The 21,208-nt window shown below is 36.8% G+C and overlaps 1 protein-coding gene and 1 long non-coding RNA gene across 2 annotated transcripts in view; both read right to left on the reverse strand.

Annotated features, from left to right (window-relative positions):
• The window catches only part of LOC106153054 (uncharacterized), a 77,260-nt gene that overhangs the window by 10,576 nt on the left and 45,476 nt on the right, over positions 1 to 21,208 (reverse strand). Inside the window, exons 20-38 of the mRNA XM_086997510.1 lie at positions 20,519 to 20,684; positions 19,984 to 20,166; positions 19,592 to 19,758; positions 19,193 to 19,334; positions 18,552 to 18,653; positions 18,172 to 18,340; positions 17,734 to 17,968; positions 16,005 to 16,089; positions 14,906 to 15,046; positions 13,358 to 13,491; positions 12,734 to 12,906; positions 8,141 to 8,284; positions 7,690 to 7,885; positions 7,172 to 7,311; positions 6,729 to 6,923; positions 6,312 to 6,463; positions 5,576 to 5,693; positions 4,810 to 4,899; positions 4,339 to 4,428 (exon numbers count right to left, since the gene is read on the reverse strand). Coding sequence (XP_086853636.1) covers positions 4,339 to 4,428; positions 4,810 to 4,899; positions 5,576 to 5,693; positions 6,312 to 6,463; positions 6,729 to 6,923; positions 7,172 to 7,311; positions 7,690 to 7,885; positions 8,141 to 8,284; positions 12,734 to 12,906; positions 13,358 to 13,491; positions 14,906 to 15,046; positions 16,005 to 16,089; positions 17,734 to 17,968; positions 18,172 to 18,340; positions 18,552 to 18,653; positions 19,193 to 19,334; positions 19,592 to 19,758; positions 19,984 to 20,166; positions 20,519 to 20,684 — 2,822 coding nt within the window. The remainder of the gene's footprint in view (positions 1 to 4,338; positions 4,429 to 4,809; positions 4,900 to 5,575; positions 5,694 to 6,311; positions 6,464 to 6,728; positions 6,924 to 7,171; positions 7,312 to 7,689; positions 7,886 to 8,140; positions 8,285 to 12,733; positions 12,907 to 13,357; positions 13,492 to 14,905; positions 15,047 to 16,004; positions 16,090 to 17,733; positions 17,969 to 18,171; positions 18,341 to 18,551; positions 18,654 to 19,192; positions 19,335 to 19,591; positions 19,759 to 19,983; positions 20,167 to 20,518; positions 20,685 to 21,208) is intronic.
• LOC106157603 (uncharacterized) lies at positions 9,577 to 12,461 on the reverse strand. Its single transcript, XR_015331299.1, has 4 exons — positions 11,410 to 12,461; positions 10,996 to 11,087; positions 10,497 to 10,600; positions 9,577 to 10,314 (listed from the first exon to the last, which is right to left on the reverse strand). It is a non-coding gene; the product is annotated as an uncharacterized LOC106157603 (long non-coding RNA).

The raw sequence follows: 21,208 nt of genomic DNA on the forward strand, positions 1-21,208 counted from the left end.
TCACTGCATATTACATAATCCAGCAGCGCAACAAACCTGGTATTCAGTTAATTGGTAGCAACACACCTGACTGCACACTTCTCCATTCACATATCTTATATGAGATCGGAGTTTTTTGAAAAAAAGAACGCATTTTTACCTGGGCATACCTTCGAAACTGAAATATTCCATATTAAATGTCAAGTCTGTATATTACTACTTCATGGGACATTGTATCCAAACATGTTTCAGTTCTGGTTGGATGTGGAAATAAGGCGTAAAGGTTGATATGATGTTTCTTTCTAGACCATGATTTCGAGAATGACGTGTGTATTTGCAATGGGGTGGGATGGAGTAACATTACTCACTCACACGACAGTGCGTATTTTCTCTCGTTGGAGTTTAATGAAGCTGTTATTTTCAGATGTTCTCGTAGATACCCGTGATATTAACTTCCATTAACAATGTACTTTATTTCAAGAGCTCCGGTCCTGTGACGGAAAGCATTATTCAACGTCCAAATATTGTCAGTTTTTAATCGTCCTGAAATCTGAAAACTAAATGGGTAAAACAAAAAAATTGCTTACAAATAGAGACGCATTTTTGCAGATGAACGCATTTTGCAACTGCAACGCACGCATTTTGCAACCAAAGAAAATCGTGAAAACGAATTTTTCAACCGGAACGCATTTTGCAACCAGAATTTTTCTTGGTCAATAAATAGTGTGAAGTTCTATAGAGGTAGAGTCGGAATGGGGACGGGGTTTTCTCGGCTAGGTACGCTGACATTGGTCAAGCTTTCTCCTGGGGTGGACAATTATATACATGCACAATCTATTTCACATTGATACTTCCTAATCCATCATAGTTAGGAACTTGATACGTCGGGGATTAATAAAACTATCATTATAGGGATTTGCAAAGGCTCTTCGGAATTTAATTGTGACTAAGGGTGTGGTCGACCCTGGGGGTGGTCTATTCTAATCTGTACATCGTATTTTATGCTAAGAACATGAAACGTGGCTACATACCATTTTGGATGTGGAAGGACACTTCGGATTTTTTTTTGGGGGGGGGGGGGTCCTGGGGGCGGTTGAGTCTAATTGGCATGCATTGTAATTCCTGCTATCTACCCTTAGACCAATAAAGTTGGGAACGCAAGGCTATGGGGATTGCAAAATCTGTCTTTGGGGATGTGTATGGGTCCTTCTGAGTTTTTGTGACATTGGGCGTGGCCGTCCCTGGGGAGGCTGATTTTAAATTTTACATCGTTATTCGTGCTTCTGCACTTACGCCTTTACAGTTAGGAACATAAAACCTTCCGGGCTGATAAGACTTACTATTGAGGATATGCACAGGTTTCCGGGAATGTTAGTATGATATTTCAGGTGTGGCTATCCCGGGGGGTTGGTTGATTCTATTTTTCACATCGTTATTTCTGCCATCTATACCCTTAAATTTTAAGGAACATGAAACGGAGATAGATGAAACAGTCATTTTTAATGAATGTGCATGGGTCCTTGAGAAATGTAGAGAACAGCAGAAGCACATACGTACAGAACTAAATGGGTCGACTTCCAGCCATATGCATAAACATAGGTCAGGGAATCCAAGAAGTTGTACAACTTCTTGGGGAATCCAATTAAAAACTAATTCAAGGCCCCACACACTCAGGAATCTAGCGTTTAACTGCTGTTGTTTCTTAACACAAACCAAAAATGTTTATGACCCAAGAGCAGTAATTAGCATGTGTGTTTTATGTTAATGAACAACGGGACTTGGACCCTAGGATTCCTGAGAGTATGGGTCTTGAATGGGTTTTAATTAACTCCTATATTCAAGAATACTACCGAAGGTCTGTTATAAGTACTGTCTGCTGCTTTCTCTGCATTTCCCCTTCCTTCCTAACTCGAAGACCGCCTTCAGATTCACACATCGTACTAACTGGGTCGGTCCAACTCTGCAAGGAATCTGACTTAGGTGCAATCTATGGAATCAGCTTCATTGTCTGACAAACTTCTAGGGCTGGCCACACCCCAAGTCACACTAAAATTCCTATGTAGCCCACTCATGCACCAAAGACTCATGCTCCTAATTCGAATGGTCTAGGAGGAGATGAAATAAATTACGGTAATATATTAGTCAACCATCCCCAGGGGCAACCACACCCCAAGTCAAAAAAAAAGGATGTGTCTATGCACACCCCTACATTTTAGTTTCCTCAACCTAAAGACCTATGGGTATATATAGCAGGAAATACAATTTAAAGATAATAATCGACCACCCCTAAGGACGGCAACACCCATATAGTCACCAAAAATCCGAAGGACACGTGCACATCCCTAATGGCAAGTTTTAATATCCCCAACGTCTCATGTTCCTCACTTTAATGGACAGAGGATAACAGTAACAACGATATAAAAATATACCCCTCCCCAAAGGACTGCAAAGTCACACTACTAAAGATCTACGGGTAGATAGCAAAAATTACGATGTAAAAATTACAATCAATCACCCTATGGGACAATCAAACCTCGTACTTCAAACCGGTTCAAGGACTTACAAAAATCCTGGTTGCAAAATGCATTGCAGTTGCAAAACTCGTTTTCACTATTTTCTTTGGGTGCAAAATGCGTTGCAGTTGCAAAATGCGTTCAGTTGCAAAATGCGGCTCCACAACTGTCATTATGATTGTGAATGGGCCCTTAAGTAATTTGAAAAAGAAAAGGGCAGCACACAGCACTGGACAGCTGAGTGCTTGAATGTAGGTCAAGGAATCGAATAAAAAACTGATTGTTGTGTGCTTGGGAGAGATGACAGAAATTGTGATATGTATAAAATAGCCAGGAGGGTTCGAAAGAACCTCCCTTTTTGCTGGAAAAAGGTCCACTCTGGGTAAAATTTGTCCTAGGTACATGGGGATTATATGGTAAAAGGTCCACTTTTTCAGAAAAAGAACCCCCCTTAGAAATTGCTGGCTACTGGCCTGATTTATAAATTACAAGAGCTCGGGTGAGGTGTAAGCACAAAAGAAATAAGCAATCATAAGCAATATACTTGAGACACAATGTTACTTAGCAACTTAACTTTTTCAATTCATCAATTTATTCTGAATAAATATCAATCTTCAAGCCTGTTGATCTCGCAGATTAACTACGTTAATTAGGCTGCTAAACAACAAGTAGGCAAACCCTCCAAACACCTTATTGACAGGTTTCCAAATGCAGACTGTATGTGCCGCAGATAATACTTTCGGGTCAAATCAGAGCCACCCAAGTGCACATTTCGGGAACACGTTCGATCACGCCATGATGGACATTCACAGGTGTAGGACCAGAACTGAGCCTCTCAGAAGCCAAGGGACAGACGCAAAGAATTACACCTGCGCGTGTCTTTCCTCATGGAAAAATTAGTCTTTTCAGAATTGGACACGACTTGATCAAGACGATTGTAGTGCACAAATGTATACATGTACCTTCTCTGCTTCTTTTTCACCACCATTATCTATATATTTATGTTCAATAATTGATTCCTATTTGTTTATATATCCATCTTATAATCCAGTAACCTACGCGTAAATTATGTTTTCATAGCCTGGTTTACCAGATCCAGTAGTTTTATGTATCAAGCGGATCTGGCAAGGGAGGACCCAGGGGGTTTGGACCCCCTTTTCTTCAACGCTGACCATAATCTCGCATTATGTACTGATTTTATAGAAATACTGGATCCTCACCTACATATGCCTGTGTATTTTAAAATGGTTAGAAACATGCATCCAATACCACTAAAGAAACCCTATTCAGTCATACAAGTAAATTAAAACGTGCAGTTTACCTATTATGGATAATATTTACAGTACAAAAACATTATATTTCAAAAAAGTTCTCTTTCATAACGTTGGGCCAACAACAGGTACTTTTTCACCATTATCCCATGAAGTCGCAGGCAATATCTTATGTGGAGAGGAAGTCGCATTTTATCCTATGAAGTCGATTTGACAGTAAGGAGAAGGACAGGAGTATTTATCCCATGAAGTGGTAATATACCATGAAGAATCTTAACAGACGCTGCTCGATATCAATGATTAGGTCTTAAAAATTAACAATACAATTTCATAAAATTGTGCAAAGAATTTTGTAAAATATTCCTCAGAAAGCATTTAAAGTTGGTAAATATATGCATTCTAATCTAAAAGGTACTTGCATTAAAGCATTTTACAAAATTATGCATACAGAACTTCTAAGTTTCTTCACTGTCTTTACTTAATTCAGATAATGCGCCTACATTTTTCTTAATAACCATTCTATTCATAATTATTAATTCTTACTCTCAGTCATGTCCCTGCAATAAAATACCTACCTTTTTCCTCACACGTGCTGCCTTCCCAACCCACGCTGCACACACAAAAACCGCTGTCACAGACACCGTTTGCGCATGCTCCACAGAAACCTTATAGTAATGAGTGACATTGAAATATAAAAATCAGTGGAATCAAAACCCGTTAAAAGTTTTAGTAGATATTAACCATAAGAATGCTTTTATATTAGTAACATTAAACATTTTTTCTGAGACAAACAAAATTACCAAACCCTGATTTATAAACACAAACACTCTTAGATTTGTAAATTTTGTCACATTATCCACTTCAAATGCGTATTTCACGAATACATAATGAAATTTAAATGAACAGTGGCACAACCGAATTTATTCTACCACATATTCACATGTAACTTATGTGTGAATAACGTATCAATACTGCGTTCACAGGTATGAGAACGTACAAAATTATCCTTCACAAGAATTATTGCCATACGTATTTCAGCTACATACCTATGGAGCAGTCTGGACCCGACCATTTGTCGTTACATTCACATGAGCCCTTGACACACCTGCCTTTACCATTGCAGTGACCGGGACATCCTGGAACAGACCATGGAGAGGATGACCTGTTTTATCTGGGTCTCACCACCACAGTTTGTCTCTCACATTTCAATAAGCTTTGTGTTTATACAGTGTATGACACATATCAAAGATTCAGACGACAAAAAACATGTCAATACCGCAAACCATTTTCGTAAATCCGCATTAACAATACAGGGTCCCATTGGAGGGGGGCAGTGGTCACAGTGCACGGGTCAATTCACAAATCACGGGAAATAACCTGACCTCTATCGAAGGGGAAACATTTATTCATTATTCATGAAAAATACAATAAGTGCGAATAAAAAGTCACAGAACATAATTACGTCGTCTCACAAAGGACAAAAAATAAAAAGTCGCATTCAAGAGTCACAGAAATGGGGTGTTTTACGGATCACGTCGAATAAAATAGAGGTTTCACGCATCCCAGAAAATAAAAAGTGTCCTTAACCGGTAACGAAAATACCCAATGGGACCCTCAGAATAATCTAGCAAAATATATTGAGGACCTCAAGGAGCTTCGTGAAGCGACTTTCCTATTATACAGTGCCGTTCATAATGTGCATCTGTAGTCAATGTGTCAAATTATATTCCAAAATTATTTAAGCTTAGTAAATTCCCATGTAAAATAAATTTAAATGTTCTTAAACAAAAGTAGCTTCAATAAAACTCCTACCAGTTTGATATCTTTCCAAGTTGGCGAATGCCTCATCTTTTGTCACAGCTATGTCAAAAACACACTGTTGTAATAGCACCCCCTCGAGACCCTTGGCCTTACACGCTATTTCAGCCACCTTAATAATATAAACAAAAATAACATGAAGAAAATTCTGACTTTTAATTTTTGTTACCATTATATCCATCAAAACGTAAGAAATCAAAGGGTTCTTGTATTATACTGGATGACTTAAAGGGATAATAACTCTTCGTATGAGATCTATATTTCACAATAAAAACATTGTGAACAACTCATAGAAATATGATATATTCTGTTGTACAAGAAAAACGGCAGTTATACCCCTGTAGATATTATTCTGATATCTGAGCCTGTCTTCAGACCACGTGACCTCCATTGATGGCTATACTCTGTTATAATCTATTAAGAGATTTTAACAAAAAAAAACTTTTTAGAAAAAAACCAGGGACCAACTTTGAATGTAAAAATTGAATTCATTAACCATTGGTAAGTATGGGAAAAATGTTGTTTACTCCAGGCCAATTCATTTTATTGGCCAAAACGAAGAGTTATTATCCCTTTAATGTCTATTCGTATTTTGAATTTAAGTTGCTTCTATTGCCACGCATTCTTCAAATATCAATGATTCCACTTGAGGCAATTATGTTACAAAGCAAAAAAAGTGATAGATTCAGGTTTTATCCGAGAAATAATTAATTGCACCAAAATAACATACCTCTAGTTCAGATTGGGACACATTGGCAGTGCTGTAGGACGGACTGTATAGACTGGGGTCTGTGTACGAGGGGTCCATGACGTCATCAACATGGAAGTTAGATCTGTTCCAGGACCAACCGCCAGAAGAAAGAGATGAGGCGTTAACCCTCCCTGCAGTAATGAACCGACAACAAACCAAACACAGTATAAAAAGTTTTTTTGTACTTGAGGCAAAATAAGAAAGAACATCTTCGTCACAAAAATTTGTATTTTGAATTGCAACTTTGAGTCAACTTTTTAAAAACTGCTAAGGAAATTTGTACATTTTCTAAAATCTAAAGTTGCAGGAAAGTTTTTACCCTGTGGGATATCATAAGGACTACCTGTACTTTAATCGAGTAGATCGAGTATTTTGCATTTCGGACATTTTACATACATGAATCTGCAAACTGCACCGCGTCTCCAGCAAGAGTGCCATTGGGCATTGTGAGGTCGTTGTCTTCGTTATCGTCCATTAGTCCACATAACCCTGACGTGTCTCCTCTAAATCTGGCAGTCGGGGTAAAATCTACATTCAGGAAGAGGCGACCCATAGTAGAACTGAAGTGAACTCCTACTGTAATACTTGCACCTGAAAAAATATTTCGCTTAATTCGGATACAATGATGCTTTTTAAATTTTGTACATATTCTAAATATGTGTTAGCGAAGAAAATGTTAACTTGAGAATTTTTAAAACATCAGTGTTATTCAAATAATGACGCGTAAAAAGTGACAACTACTCGAAGGCAGACGACAAAACGATATAATTCAGAAATTGAAACAACCCACTTTTGTAACTTTGATCAGCGGATATTACAGCACCTAGGAGAGTCCATACCAGAACTATATTGGAACGTGATCATCATCACGGCGCCAGCGCTGATGTTCCTGACATCAACAATATCAACAATGGCCGTTCCATTGCTCAATTCCAGTCTGGTATTGTTCAACTCTGGGGACTGTTGTGAACCGTCAATTCTAAAATGTAAACAAGACATAGATTAAACACACGTAAGTTCTTTTTAAATCAAAGTCAAAACTTGCATGTCCTCTTTAATTGTATTGTGAAATGATCGGCTTACATGAACTGGGTTATTTTTGTCACTTACATGTAAGTGGTTTGTTGTGAGAAAATCCGAAATGATCAATAGAAATGTTATTTTATCTATTTTATTTAACTGCAGTAATTCAAGGTTTAAAATATTTATAAAAAGGAGACTGTAGGCACAAGACATCAAGATACATATTCTCGTTGCTGATCAAACTTTTGAATGAATAGTGAACATTAATGCAGAATAACGCCTGTTATTCATGTGGAAGACAACACACTGTACAAAATAGGTTAAGGATACGCACCTGATGATTGGTAACGACATTGCTGTAGCTTGGTCTGGGGTGGTTATAGTAACCACGCTCTGACCAACTTTCACTGCGACTGCTCCAACTAGGGACGCCAGCTTGTAGCCGAAGAATCTGACTTGAACTCCAAAGTTATTGGCAGGACTGATGCAGTACCAGAACTCTCCAATACCATGGTAGTCGTATTCAAGACCTATATGTACGGATATTGTTAAACAATGATTAATATATACGTAAATATACGCTCACATTAATGGCTCATATGATAATTAATTGCATGTACGAAGTTGAATAAAACATTACAAACGCACTTTCTCGTGATCAGAAAATTTGAATTTATATACAGATAAACGATGATCAACCCCCTGTAAGCGTAAAAGACATACTTTAAAAGAATAACCCAAGGACCACAACATTCTCGCAGAGTTAGTCAGCGATTCACTCTCACCGTCTAATGTTGTTAAGTGCGGGTCTCCTCCCATGGTTCTCCCTACTCTGACGTTACAGCAGCGACCGGTCCAGAACCGGGTACACACACAACTGGATCGGCAGAAGTGTGAATCCGGTGTGCAGACTCCATTGCCAAAACATTCTAAAGATGAAGTAATTATAAAGAAAAAACGCAAAAAGTTTATTTTCATAAATTATTTTATTTTATTAAAATGCTTCACTTTTAGAGATTTAAAGCGAAAGTTTTCAATCTTCTTAAGTGTGTATCCATGATAGGACCAGTCAGAGGGTGGCAAGGTGGGGGTCAACAGATTTCAACCAAATTCATAATATTGTTGCATATATAGGAGATATTAAGATTGAAGGCAACAATCCCAAAAGAAAGCATTGGATATAATTATAATATGATATTATATGTTTTGGCCATTTTTGGCTCGATTTTCAGCTTCGGTCAATAAAGCCACTTCATAAGCAAATATGTCAAAACTGATGACTTTTTAAAATTAATTGAAATTTTACTTATTTAAACCAGTCATTTGCCATTGAGAATATGTTACTAAATTTCAGTTTAACCCACAAACTTACGAGCCACGCCCATTTTTATAACCCCACCCCCCAAACTCATATTTCTACCAAGCAATGTTCAAGCGTTCATATCTCTCTTTTTGCAGGGTTGACAGCCATAAAATTGTATAGGGATCCTAAGCATATATTGTTTTCATCATACAAATTTTAAAAAGTGTGTTAAACACAACAGAAGATATTGAAAAAGTGCCTCAAACTTTAGCAATTTTAGCAGAAAACCAAATGGCCGATATTAAGATATCAGTACATTTTGAGATAATACCTTCCAATAATCAAATTTTATCAAAGACTCACGGCCAGGAATTCAAACTGTGCTTTGATAAGGGCAAATCTATCAAATTTTTATAAATACAAGATGGCTGCCATCAATTCTGTCCAAAATACAGTTACCCTAATTCCTCAAAATAATCAAGAGGCCCATTTTTGCAGGTTTTTTATTTTGAGATCTGTAATACAGGATTGCTCAAATAATATTCTTTTCAAACAGAGCCATACAACTTCTGAATAAATTTAAAATTTTTAGTGACAAGTTATTCAACCCCCCCTCCCCCATTTAATGAGTTATTACTGTGCACATCCAATGTCATCAGCATTGTGTATATACCTTATTTTCAGGGAGCAATAGAGAAAAAAAATACAAAGGATTTTTCTAAAGGTAAAAGGGAATGACTGTCTCCTTTTATCAGTTTTCTCAAGTGCATCACTAATTAATCCACTTGAAATGATTTATATTGCATTTTTTAACCATTCTTTTTCCTTTCAAATGATTCATAGGCTTTGTAAATACATGTGATATCTTGATATCTATATTCTTTTTCTATAAAGAAAATTAAAACAGAGTCAGCAACATACAATGACAGGAGGAGTACTTTATTTTCATATTATCAATTGGACAGTAAAAGAACAAAGCAGTTACTTTTCACAGGAGTGAAATCAAGTTATGAATCTCCAAGGTTCCAATATCACTGTCATCTTTTCCATATACTGAACACAACAGTGATCAGGGGCGTAACCAGACCTTTAAAAATTGTACGCACTTGTATTTCTTTACTGAGGGGGGGCAGAACAATTGTGCCTTTACAATTGATACAGAGGATTTGTACATACAGGCGACTTTAATAAGCAGAGGATTTTCTTTTATATTCCGTGAAAAATACACTAAATTTATATAAAATAATATCATGGTTGGCAAAAAAATTGTACGCACAGTGCATTCGTGCGTATGCCTAGTTACGCCCATGGTGATGGTTAGTGTTCCACAGATTTTAATCTTATGACTGATTGATCCCCAAGTTTCTTCTTCTGGTTGAGAGACCCAGGGTCTCCTACAGTAATGATAATTCAGCAATCTTAGAATAAGTGTGGTAACTTGAAGCAACATGCCACTATAGTTTAGTGTGACTAAACTGTCAATTGTCAATATTTGTCAATTCAATGGTGCCAATCCTCCTTTCCTACAAAACTGACTGAGATTGCCAAGCCTAAGATGCACATTTGTTGTGGGGGATTGTCCCAAGGTGGCTCTAAGTCCAATAAAGGTTTGCCAGGATATCCACTACTGCGTCTACCTGAAGATGGCAGGACAGGCTGTCAAAAGAAAATGTATTAAACATATTTAAAACTTATGTTAATTGCTGTATAAAAACAATGACTAAATAATATACTGATCAAACATATTGCACAAGTAAAAACAATTATTGAAAATGAAATCAAATATGCATGATGTAGCTACCAGAATTTCATGATAGAAAGACAGAGTTGGTGCTCACATCTGAATCTGATGAATTTGCCTGTGCAATTTCAGGTGACTCTTCTATTATTGTCTGTAAGATTGTCCAGGTCAAGGTTCACATCCAGGCCTAGGATGTAAAATCTGAAAAATAAACATAACATCAATAAATGTTTTACAACAACAAAGGCTTACTGTGTTCAGAATAGAAACTACCATAGCAGGATCAATCCATCTCAGCGGAGTATCACACTCAGGATCAGTCGTTGTAATCAGCTAAATTGTCTGGCACACCCCCTTGCAAAGCAACATGAACAACATAATGGACTGCAAAGTTTTCCTGATTTTACTAAAGTACTTTTAGTTGTACAAGTGTACTCTTGAAAATTGAAGCACAGTGTGTTACAAAGTCACATAAAGCTAGGTGGTTAACTTCGACTTCATTGTAAACACACATAAATCTGAAACTAAAACATAAAAAACTGGCACAAGTAACATCCCCTAAAATGTCAAAACTTGAAACTGAATGTGTTACATACCTCTGATTCTGGGTTAGAAATTTCTAATGAAGCTGTCTACAAGCTCAGTTGTCCTTAACTGTTTGTGTTATGATAACACATGTAACAAAGCCCTAGAATTTAATGCACAAACATACTTCGTAAGTTAGGTACACAGTTGATTCTTTTCAGCAGACATATTTACCATGAAATAGAAATCAAGTAAAATTCTATGAATTAAAATATACAAGTACATCTTTTAATTCTTTATATAACTTTAAAATATTCAAACTTATTATTCAAACTGGTTTGAGTTTTTAGTGTATCTGATTCTAGTATATGTATGCCACCACTGGCCAACAACAACAGGGACCAGGGTATTACTACATATAGAAGACAGTACCTGAAATAGTGACAGAACCGACTTTGTCTGTTTATATATATATGATCACTTACCTTACAACAAACATCCAGAGGTAAATCGATGAGGTGGATATATTGAGGAACCCAAGCCTGACAACAGTCTGAAGTGGTTCAACAAAAAAATAAACATTACATTCTTAGGACGACCAGCTGCTATGGTCATTTCTTGTGATATTCTGGTGCACACCAATCCTTCTGAGATGTACCTAAGCATCTCTAGTGCTTGTTCTTCATAAAATTAAGAAAGCATTATGTTTTCACACTGTAAAGACGATGTGATTTGCTCCACAGTTGCTCCGGTGATAATCCTAGTACCCGCCATGTTGAAAATAGGTCACAGAGTTAGCATTGATATTTTACATTTAGTTTCTACAACATAAACAAATTTAAAAAATGTATTTTTGCTTCATAAGTTTGTCTGCAGAGCAAACATGATTATTTTAAGGGCTTTTCACAAACCTATACATGGTTTTGACTTATTAATTTAGTTGAAGAAACACTTTAGCATTTAAGTAGTATAAAAATATTCGTTTTTAGGCCCTTTTTAAAATTGTTATAGTTCTAATTTTACAAGGTTTAACACAGATTTTATTTCACAAAATTTATTTTTCAACCCTTTTCTTTCAGCACATACCAAAATTATATGGATACAACCTGCAAAAAAGAAGTTGTGTGCATTTAAAGAAGGGGAGGGGGTCAAGTATACGGAAAACATGCCTAATTAGAATCAACCTTGTGTGGTCATGACAGTTCCTTTTCGAAAATTCTGTACTGGGTATTAAAGGTCTTTCCTTAACCTATCATGTGGCTTACCTAAATAATTCCTTATGATGTACATGATTTTTTAAAAGAATATTTAAAATTACAACTTTTCAAGAGCTAAAAAATGCTATATTTTGGCAAAATTGCCAATAAAAGAACTGCCCCCGTATCTCTAAAACTAATGATCCAAAATAAGAAAGCCAGTGGCTCACAATATCTTTCATGTTGATGGTTTACCACACCAAAAATTATTAAAATCTGCTGACCCCCACCTTGCCGCCTTCTGACTGATCTGTCTGGCTTTCTCATGGACGCGCTCTTAATCTGTCGACACTGTTTTCTTTGAAAGGTTTCTCAAAATAAAAAGATAATACGTCTGGCGTCAGGGAAGATGTTTAAGCTCTGTATAAATTCGGATATCAATTGAACTAAATTTCAAAACTTTTGGGTAATAATTTCCTAAAATGAGTATAATCTAAAACCGTGTGTATTGGTTTTCTAATGGCAGAAAATGAATTTGCACTTTCATTGTCAGCCATAAAATCCAATTGTGCAGTATAAAAGAGTTTTGTATAAGTGTACGGTATAAACAGACCAAGTAATCTACTGTCCGTCTGTAAACTACAGGGTTCACAGTCCGGCTGGTCACACTGCTCTCCACGTCGACCTCGTACACAGGCTGGGTACAGTCCACACTGGGTCTTCTCACGACAAACACAGTGACAGTCTTCCCACACGGGCTCGTATGCAGAGTCACACACAGGGCAGCTGGAAAGTTTTTGTATTACTCTTTTAATCCAGATGGAGATATGTAAATTGTTTTCATGGCAGTAAATGTTTGCAATTTAGAACTCAAAAGAGGTTTTATAGATGTGCATGTTTAAATATTGTTGATAGGATATACAAGCATCAATTTGATATAAGGTAAAACTGCTTACATATTCAGGGGAATTTACTGTTTTGCGATATATAGGGCCACACGCATTGTATAATTGTATAAACAGGACGGACATCCTTTTTTATCCTAACTGTCTCGAAACTGCTTGTCGTACAGCTATTTTCATTTTAGCCGAGTTATAAATTTCTCCGTTAATACACATTTTGATGGTATGCCCTTAACGGACTGAGTATATTGTGACACAAGCTACTGAAGATGTTTACAATAAGAAGCCAATGATAAGGAGGAGGTTGTAAGGGCGAAAATATAAAAAAAACTTACATATCGTTAGGGCAGTCGCATGTTCCGTCATATTTCTGCAGAGCGAACTGGCAATTCTTGCACTGACAGGGGCAATGGCATGAGCCATCTTGTTTTATGAATCCATTGTTACCATTTGGACATTGGCAATCACACTAAAATACAATTCTGCATTAAAGCAACACCCGTGATTTTCAAATAACAAAAAGAAAGATTGGGGATGGCGTAAATATTGATATGTGATGAAAATGTAGTCATTGTGACAGACCGTACTGTCTGTCAGTGCCCCAAGTGAACTATAATACCCCCGTCACACTTATTCGGAATCAACAGGAATGAAGAAGAATGAGCCTGAACGAAGAATTTTTAAAGTTCGCACCACACTCGAGGAAAAATTTCAAATTGACCTTAATTATTGTAAGAGTACCGTTGGAATACTCAGAATGCGCTTGAATTCGCCTGGAATGATAAGTGCACTTTCGACTGTATTAGCTCTCAAAAGCAGTTCGAATGTAGTTGGAAAACTAGGAATATTTATAATGCTGTAAGAAGGCAGTAAGAATATTTAGAATATATTTTGAACGGCGCACTAGTGTAGTTCGATTCCTGGCAACATTAATATTTCAGCTCATCCGAGGTACATTCGAAACATTCTGGCGGGATATAAAATCCCCGTCACACTAGAGGCGGAATGATTAAGAATGGTGTCTGAAATACAATTTTTTGTACATTACAGGATATTCGAAAAGCATTCTAAAACATTATAAAAAATCTGAGTGCATTCCAAATATTTTTACCTATTCTTGTGGCCGGCTCGAATGTTTTTGTCATGTCAAAAACTTTCGAAGTGCATTCCACGAGGAAATTTATCGCAATATCCCTACAGTATTCCAACTACATTTGAGAGGTAATATACCTGGAATGTGCAAGAATCATTCCAGGCGGGTTCGATGTGCATTCTTAGCATTCCAGAGGCATTCTTACAAAGCCGTAATATTTTATGATAATTTGAAATTCCCTCCCGAATATGGTACGAATTTTTAAATTTAGTAATTCCGGCTTGATTCCTTCTGATTTCGAATAAGTTTGACGGGGGCTTTAAGTCACTTGTCAGTTCGAATATTCCTCTAATGTTATCAAAATGTTTCGGATGCTGTCGGAATGCCGTGAGAATATTTAGAATGCAGTCATAGTGCAGTTAGAATACTGTTCAAATGCCATTCGATAAATTTCCACTTGGAATGCACTTCGAAAGTTTTTGACATGGCAAAAACATTCGGGATGCCACAAGAATGGGTAAAAATATTTAGAATGCACTCGGAATTTTTAGAATGCTCTTCGAATATCCACGAGCGCACAAAGAACTGTCTTTCCGACGGCATTCTAGCTCATTCCGCCTCTAGTGTGACGGGGGTATCAAGTGTATACTGCGTACAGTTAACTAGCCAGACTGGTCTGTGTCAAAATTATTACTGTGTGCGTGTGGAAAAGAGAGCGAGAGAGAGAGAAATAGAGATAGAGAGAAGTATATCTTAAATAAAGTATCAATGTGACAGGTTTACATCATACCGGGCAGCTGCCGTCACTGTTCATCTCTCTTGCTTTGTTATCTACACAAAAGCAAGGGCACGTGGGTTGTGAAATATCGCTGGTAACCGCTCTCTTAAATATACCGTCTGGGCATAACTCACACTGGCAGACACTTTTAAACTGAAAAGGAATACCAAGCCACTGAGTTAATTGTGTAAGCGAAATCTGCAATGTTTGGAAGTAGAATTTATTCAGCTAAATATAGATAGATACAATACGCTTTAATACCTTTATTAGCATTTAAAAATTGATGGAGAATATATATATGTAACAAGCGTGCGTGTGGTACAGAGTGCTCAATTGCTCAGAGCATTTATGCACAATTAAAATAAATAATTAAATAAACACGAAACATGTATTAACCCCAACTCCGAGTTAAACTGGCATACCCAGAAGGTATGCCCGGTCGTCAGGAGGTGTTTATTTGAAAATGGTGTTTTAGCCGTTTGTCTACACGGCGTGACGACACTTACGTCGCACGCCGTGGCAGTTACGTCACCTTCTGCCGACACAGGTAATAATTTCACCCCTTTTATTTAGAGTATCTAGCGTTATCATTATTAGCAGTTTTTTATCCAGGCAAAGGTTGCAAAGATGCTGATTTCTCCTTTGTGGCGCGGATTTTTTTATGACGTCCCATCTAATGTCAAACTGAGTGTTACTTTCTTTTAAAAACTGCTAATGGGTATGCCCGTGAAACTCAGTTGGGGTTGACACATGGCTCGTGCTTTTTATTTATTTTTTAATTTTAATTGTATATATATATATATATATATATATATATATATATATATATATATATATATATATATATCCGTTGTTGAATTTACAGTCTGTTACTTAAATAATAAAACAATCTAGGGTACAATGTTTAAGTAACCGAAACGCATAAATCTGAAAAAATTATGTTATTAATTGATTAACCATAAATCTTCCCTTTCAATCTTTTAAATTCTATCTAGGTACGACATGTGTTGGTCCGCTATTGTTTTGTAGTTTTATCGGCATTTTTTTCATTTCACATCTTTTGTTAATAAAGCTCAGGATCATTATAGGTGGCAGAAGGGCATCACCTTACCATGGTGCTGTTGCTGCCATCGGCACACGAACAGGAATTCGGATCTGCCGGGCACATGGTAGAAGTAGTGGCAGCTTTACAGTGTCTACAAATCAAAAGGTGCACAAAAGTAAATAATTATATGTAACTCGGTAGTTTCTTGTCCATTTTGACACTTTGATAAAATGGTATTGTTTTGCATCTCTGTTATGATCACCAGAAAACTTGACAGTTGACTGCACTAGTGGGCTAGATTTGGTCTTAAAGTGAAATTTAAGATCACAAGTGATCTTACACGATTTTAATTATTACAGCAGTAGTCTTAAAATGGGCTGAATCTGCTTTTAAAATCAAAAATGATCTAACATCTACTTAAGTGGTCAAGCAGTTTCCTCTCCTCACAATGGGGGATACCTCCCCTCACAATGGAGGACACCTCTGCTCACAATAGGAGAATGTGTATGGGGAGACAACTTAATTGGCTGTCAGAGCAGAAATGGTCTTACTCATGGTTTAAGATCATGTATGTAAGACTATTTGTGAACTTGAATTGCACTTTAAGACCAAATCAAGCCCACTAGTGCTGGCAATTGGGAGTATCAAAATGAACGTGGTGACGTTGATACTGCAAACACTAAAACAAATTTATATTAACTGCTCTGCTGTTATAAGTCATCCCACTTCTTAAGGGGAGGAAACGCAGTACCATATGGTGTTTATGGAACACCATTCTCGGAAAATGTCAGCTGTCTTGCTAAATAAACCAATTTGCGTTTTCTATTTAAATTATTGCTTTCTATACTTCAACTCCTTATGACGGTTTTCCAAAGACCCCAAGGTGAAAAAGAGCTGAAGATGTCACTTTTAACATCCCGTGGCCTTTGGCCATCATGCGCATTGACTATACACAACGTAAATATCAACGATTTTTCTGTAAAATAAAAAAGGCATATGCATTCAAAGGAAAAATACGCGATAAAGTTACAAGTTACATTAAGGTTGCAATTTAAGGCAACGTACGTCAATAAATAATAATAATAATAATTTATTGAGCACATGAGCACATAGGTTCTCTACACTACTAATTATAATATACTTAAGTTTAAATACATGTACATAGTAATAATAAAGTATAATACCAGGTGTCATCTCATTTTGGGTGGCTTCCGTTTTCTCATAGCACTGTTTATAAACTTTACAAGTGCCGACACAAATCTCTCGTTTGACACATTTAATAGGGCAGATAGTGTATCGTCTGCTAGACCCTGCACATTTACCTCTGGTAAGGCAGCAAATAATGTTTCTCTGTCTAGTTTATAAGTAGTACACTCAAGAAAAAAGTGAACTTCATCTTCCATTGCATTACAGTGAGGACACTTTCTGTCCTCAATTTTTGTTTTGGGGTGAGTATATCTGCCTCTTTCAATTTCTAAATCGTGGTCACTGACCCTCATTTTGGCTAGAATTTTTTTATATGTAAAAGGGACTTTTAATTCCAAATATGGCTCAGCTTCATAGGATTTCTTAATTTTGCTGTAGGTGCGGAGTTTGTTGTTGGTATTTCTATGGATTTCTTCCCAAAATTTTCGTTTTATTTCGTTAATTATTTCTATTTCAAGATCTGGGTAGTTGTGGATTTCGCAAGTATGTCTGTTTGTATTAAGTTCCCAACATATTTTAATGTTTGACATTGTCTGATACCAGACATAAAAGTGTTTTGCTAACACTAACACTCCAGTAGCATACTCACGCTGTCACACCGGGTAACCTGCCTTCCTCACGACCACTGGATATCTTCCACGAGGTACCGAAACGCAACACCAGGACGCCCTTGCTGTCTCCAGTTCCCGCCCTATGCACCAGCAGGTGGTCTCCACCACGTCCAAAACACGCCTTGGAGCACGTGTCAATACTGAGGATGTCCGTAATAACAACAGTCGGTTCATACCCGAAAGCTACAGTGTTCCCCGGTATGGCTTCAGTGTCTGGCAAAATAAGTCAGGGTCTTCTTATACATTATCTATCTATCTATCTATTTTATATATCTATACTACATTTATGTTACACTGATAATAATATTGTTTCCTTAACTTAGTTGGCTGATTCTCTCAAGGATTAAATCACGTGCCCTTTAGTTAATAAAAACTCCCATTATAATTAAGGAGGCACTGTCTATTAACTAGCTTACCTAATATTTCCCTAAGAAAGTCTAATATATGACGTGGCCGATACAAACTGCTGGTTATGATGGCGGAAATACTTGGAATGGTCACTTTAAATTTTGTCTCAATGTCAACTTTGATGTTTACGTTTTCAATTCCGTCATTAATTTGCACAGTGTTGGAGACATTGGTGACCTATAATAAAGTTTAAGTACGGTTATCTTAATTATTATTTCGTAATATGTTTGCTGGTACCACAAATTTTGAAGATGTTTCAATGTTTTAAAGACAACTTATACATTACTAGGCTCTTAATTCATGGTGTCAGCATAACTAACGGGGCTCCTCGTTAAGCAATAAACGTGTTGCTAACACAGCTGCCGAACATCAAAAACAGTTATCTTACAACATCGCGAGGAAAATGCACGATTTCTGCTCCATTTCTCCAAGTTCCTCCCAATTTCTCCATAATGCTTCCTTGCGAATGTCGCCATAACACCCCCATCCCCTAAAAGCAAATAAATAAATTATATCATGAATAAATAAATAAATAAATAAATTCAAACATAAAACAAATTCTAATTTTTAAAAATTTTTTCTACTGTCAACGACGTACAGTTTGACGCCCAAACAATCAGGTGCCAAACAGCTCTGTAAATTCCATAACGATAGCTGAAAAACTGTAGTCAATAAACATAACAACAAACAAACAAAGAAACAATGCGACCGAGTACTCTAATTAAAAATAAAACGAGATTTCAATTCGCGGCCTTCTCTCGTTCCTTCATATAATACTTTAACACAAGTAAGGTTTTACATTATTGACCGCTTTCAGGAATTTTCTAGTTTGTTTATAAACTATACATGTATAGCTACTCATGATGAAAGCAATCACAAGTGCACTGTGAAAAAGTTAATCTATGACTCACAAATACATGATTAACACAGCGCTGAAACTCTCTACTACATGTATATAAAAAAGCGCGTGGCTTAAAGCGATGTAATTGAGTACTGTCATTCAATAAGCACGTTTTTAGCAAAACTTACTTGTGTTTCCGCTATAAATCCGTATTTTATCTCAGCTATATTGATATTGACAGGTAAACACAGAACTGATGACAGATCCAAGCAGTGTACTCCAAGAGGTGTGCGACCAAGAACTGAACGATAAATCCTTATGTCGTTGCTTCTGTAAGTGAATGCACATAGCCTTTAAAACACACACACACGGACAGACAAGCAATTTAAATCATTGTGAGCATCCATGATTACCTTAAACTATTACTATACAGTCGTTTCTAAAAGCGTTTAGTATTCAACAGATAATGACCCACCAATAAAAAACGGTAGTAAACATGGATGTAAAACGAATACTAAATTAAAACGGAAGGGCTTTTACATACTAGTATAGAGTACAAGGCTTCCCACATAAGAAATGCATTTTACCCGGACAATGCTTCATAACTGCCGTTGAGAGTGTATTCAAAAGTGGTGTCTAGTCGAACTCCCATCTTTCGTGCTTTAGGCAACGTGGACTGTAAGTGGAGCTCCAGTCGTGCTGCCACACCTATGGTCATCTCAAGCTCCACCTGGTGTTTGTACTTAGATGGTGCCTTAATAACAGACTGAACATTTCACGTCTGATGAGTTTTCCAAAATCAGATGGAACGCAGAAATGTTTTTTTTTAACGAAAAGATTGAATTGATGTATCATACATTCAAAGCTTTTAATACAAAATATATATATACTAAATTGCATCAACTGTAATGAAATATCAAATTTTCAGTATTAAATACCAAAATATAAAATGGACAAAATAAAATTAGAAACACCTAACCTGCAATTTTGCCTTTCTTTTCACTGTTGTAAATACACTGCCGGTGGACAACGTGGTGATTAGACGCTTGCCTGGGCGGAATGCAGTATAAGGGGCGTTGGTGTAAATGCCACTGTCGCTTATGTCATGGACAGGAATACACTCGATTAGAATATAATCGCCTTTCTCAAACAATGATATCACCTACAAGTATATATGGGCCACATTGGATATCCGCATTTGTATTACATTTGCTAAAAGACGTACAAAGAGAGAGAGAGAGAGAGAAAGAGAGAGAGAAGAGACTTATCAATAATCATATTTAAACTTTTAAATGCATGAACAATGTATATCGAATATACTACATAAGTAGAATTTAAACTAAATTTCAAACGAGATAGATGCTACAGTTCGTGTGCAATACTTGTTAATAATGCATCAACACAAGCGCGTGCGTGCGCTTACGCACTCACAAATGTGTACAAGCACATTTTTACATTTTCTATCAAATTTACAATCATTTGACATGACTCTTTCAATACTATTTTGTACTGACGCGCCCTAGAAATGATCCTGATGCACGTCCAGGAATGACGTCACCCTTGCCAGTTGTCTCCGCTTGCTCGGTCACCGGCTGAGCTATGTGCAGGCTTTTGTCATTGTGTTCTCCACCATGACAGTACATTGTTTTTGATATGTCACCAGGGGGAGTTTTGATAGACCTGGAAAACAAAGCAATCTAGCCCAATGAGTGCTACGGTGGGTACAGATACCGTAGAAATTGAGTATGAACGGATGGTCAACGGGCTGCAAAATGAACATTATTTATTGCACCGGAAAAAGGAAAGGTGGCTGGCTATACAAAATCAGATACTTTCTGTAATATGTGATTTACGCAACCAAACAATACAGGAAGGATAAACTCCAGGCGACAGTTACACAATTTCAAATCTCAAAACTATATAACAAATTCCTTTTTACTGAGTACAAGTACAGAAAGTTTTATTAAATATCTAATCAAAGTAATAACCACCTACAGTATACTTCAGGTAAAGGTGGGGTAAACAGTTAAACAGGTAAACAGATATTTTATGAATATTTTTAGTGTGGTGGTTAGTGGGTAGGTGGGTAGTGGTCAAGCAATTCAAAGTGACTAATAATCAAAGGGATTCCTGGATAAGCAAGAAAACCCGTTTACCTCACCTCAACCTAGAGATGCACCTTAATTCAAAACTTACTCAATCAA

The sequence above is a fragment of the Lingula anatina genome, chromosome 10, assembly GCF_051362555.1.
Source record: "Lingula anatina isolate TDL-2025a chromosome 10, LinAna3.0, whole genome shotgun sequence".
Taxonomy (NCBI): Eukaryota; Metazoa; Brachiopoda; class Lingulata; order Lingulida; family Lingulidae; genus Lingula; species Lingula anatina.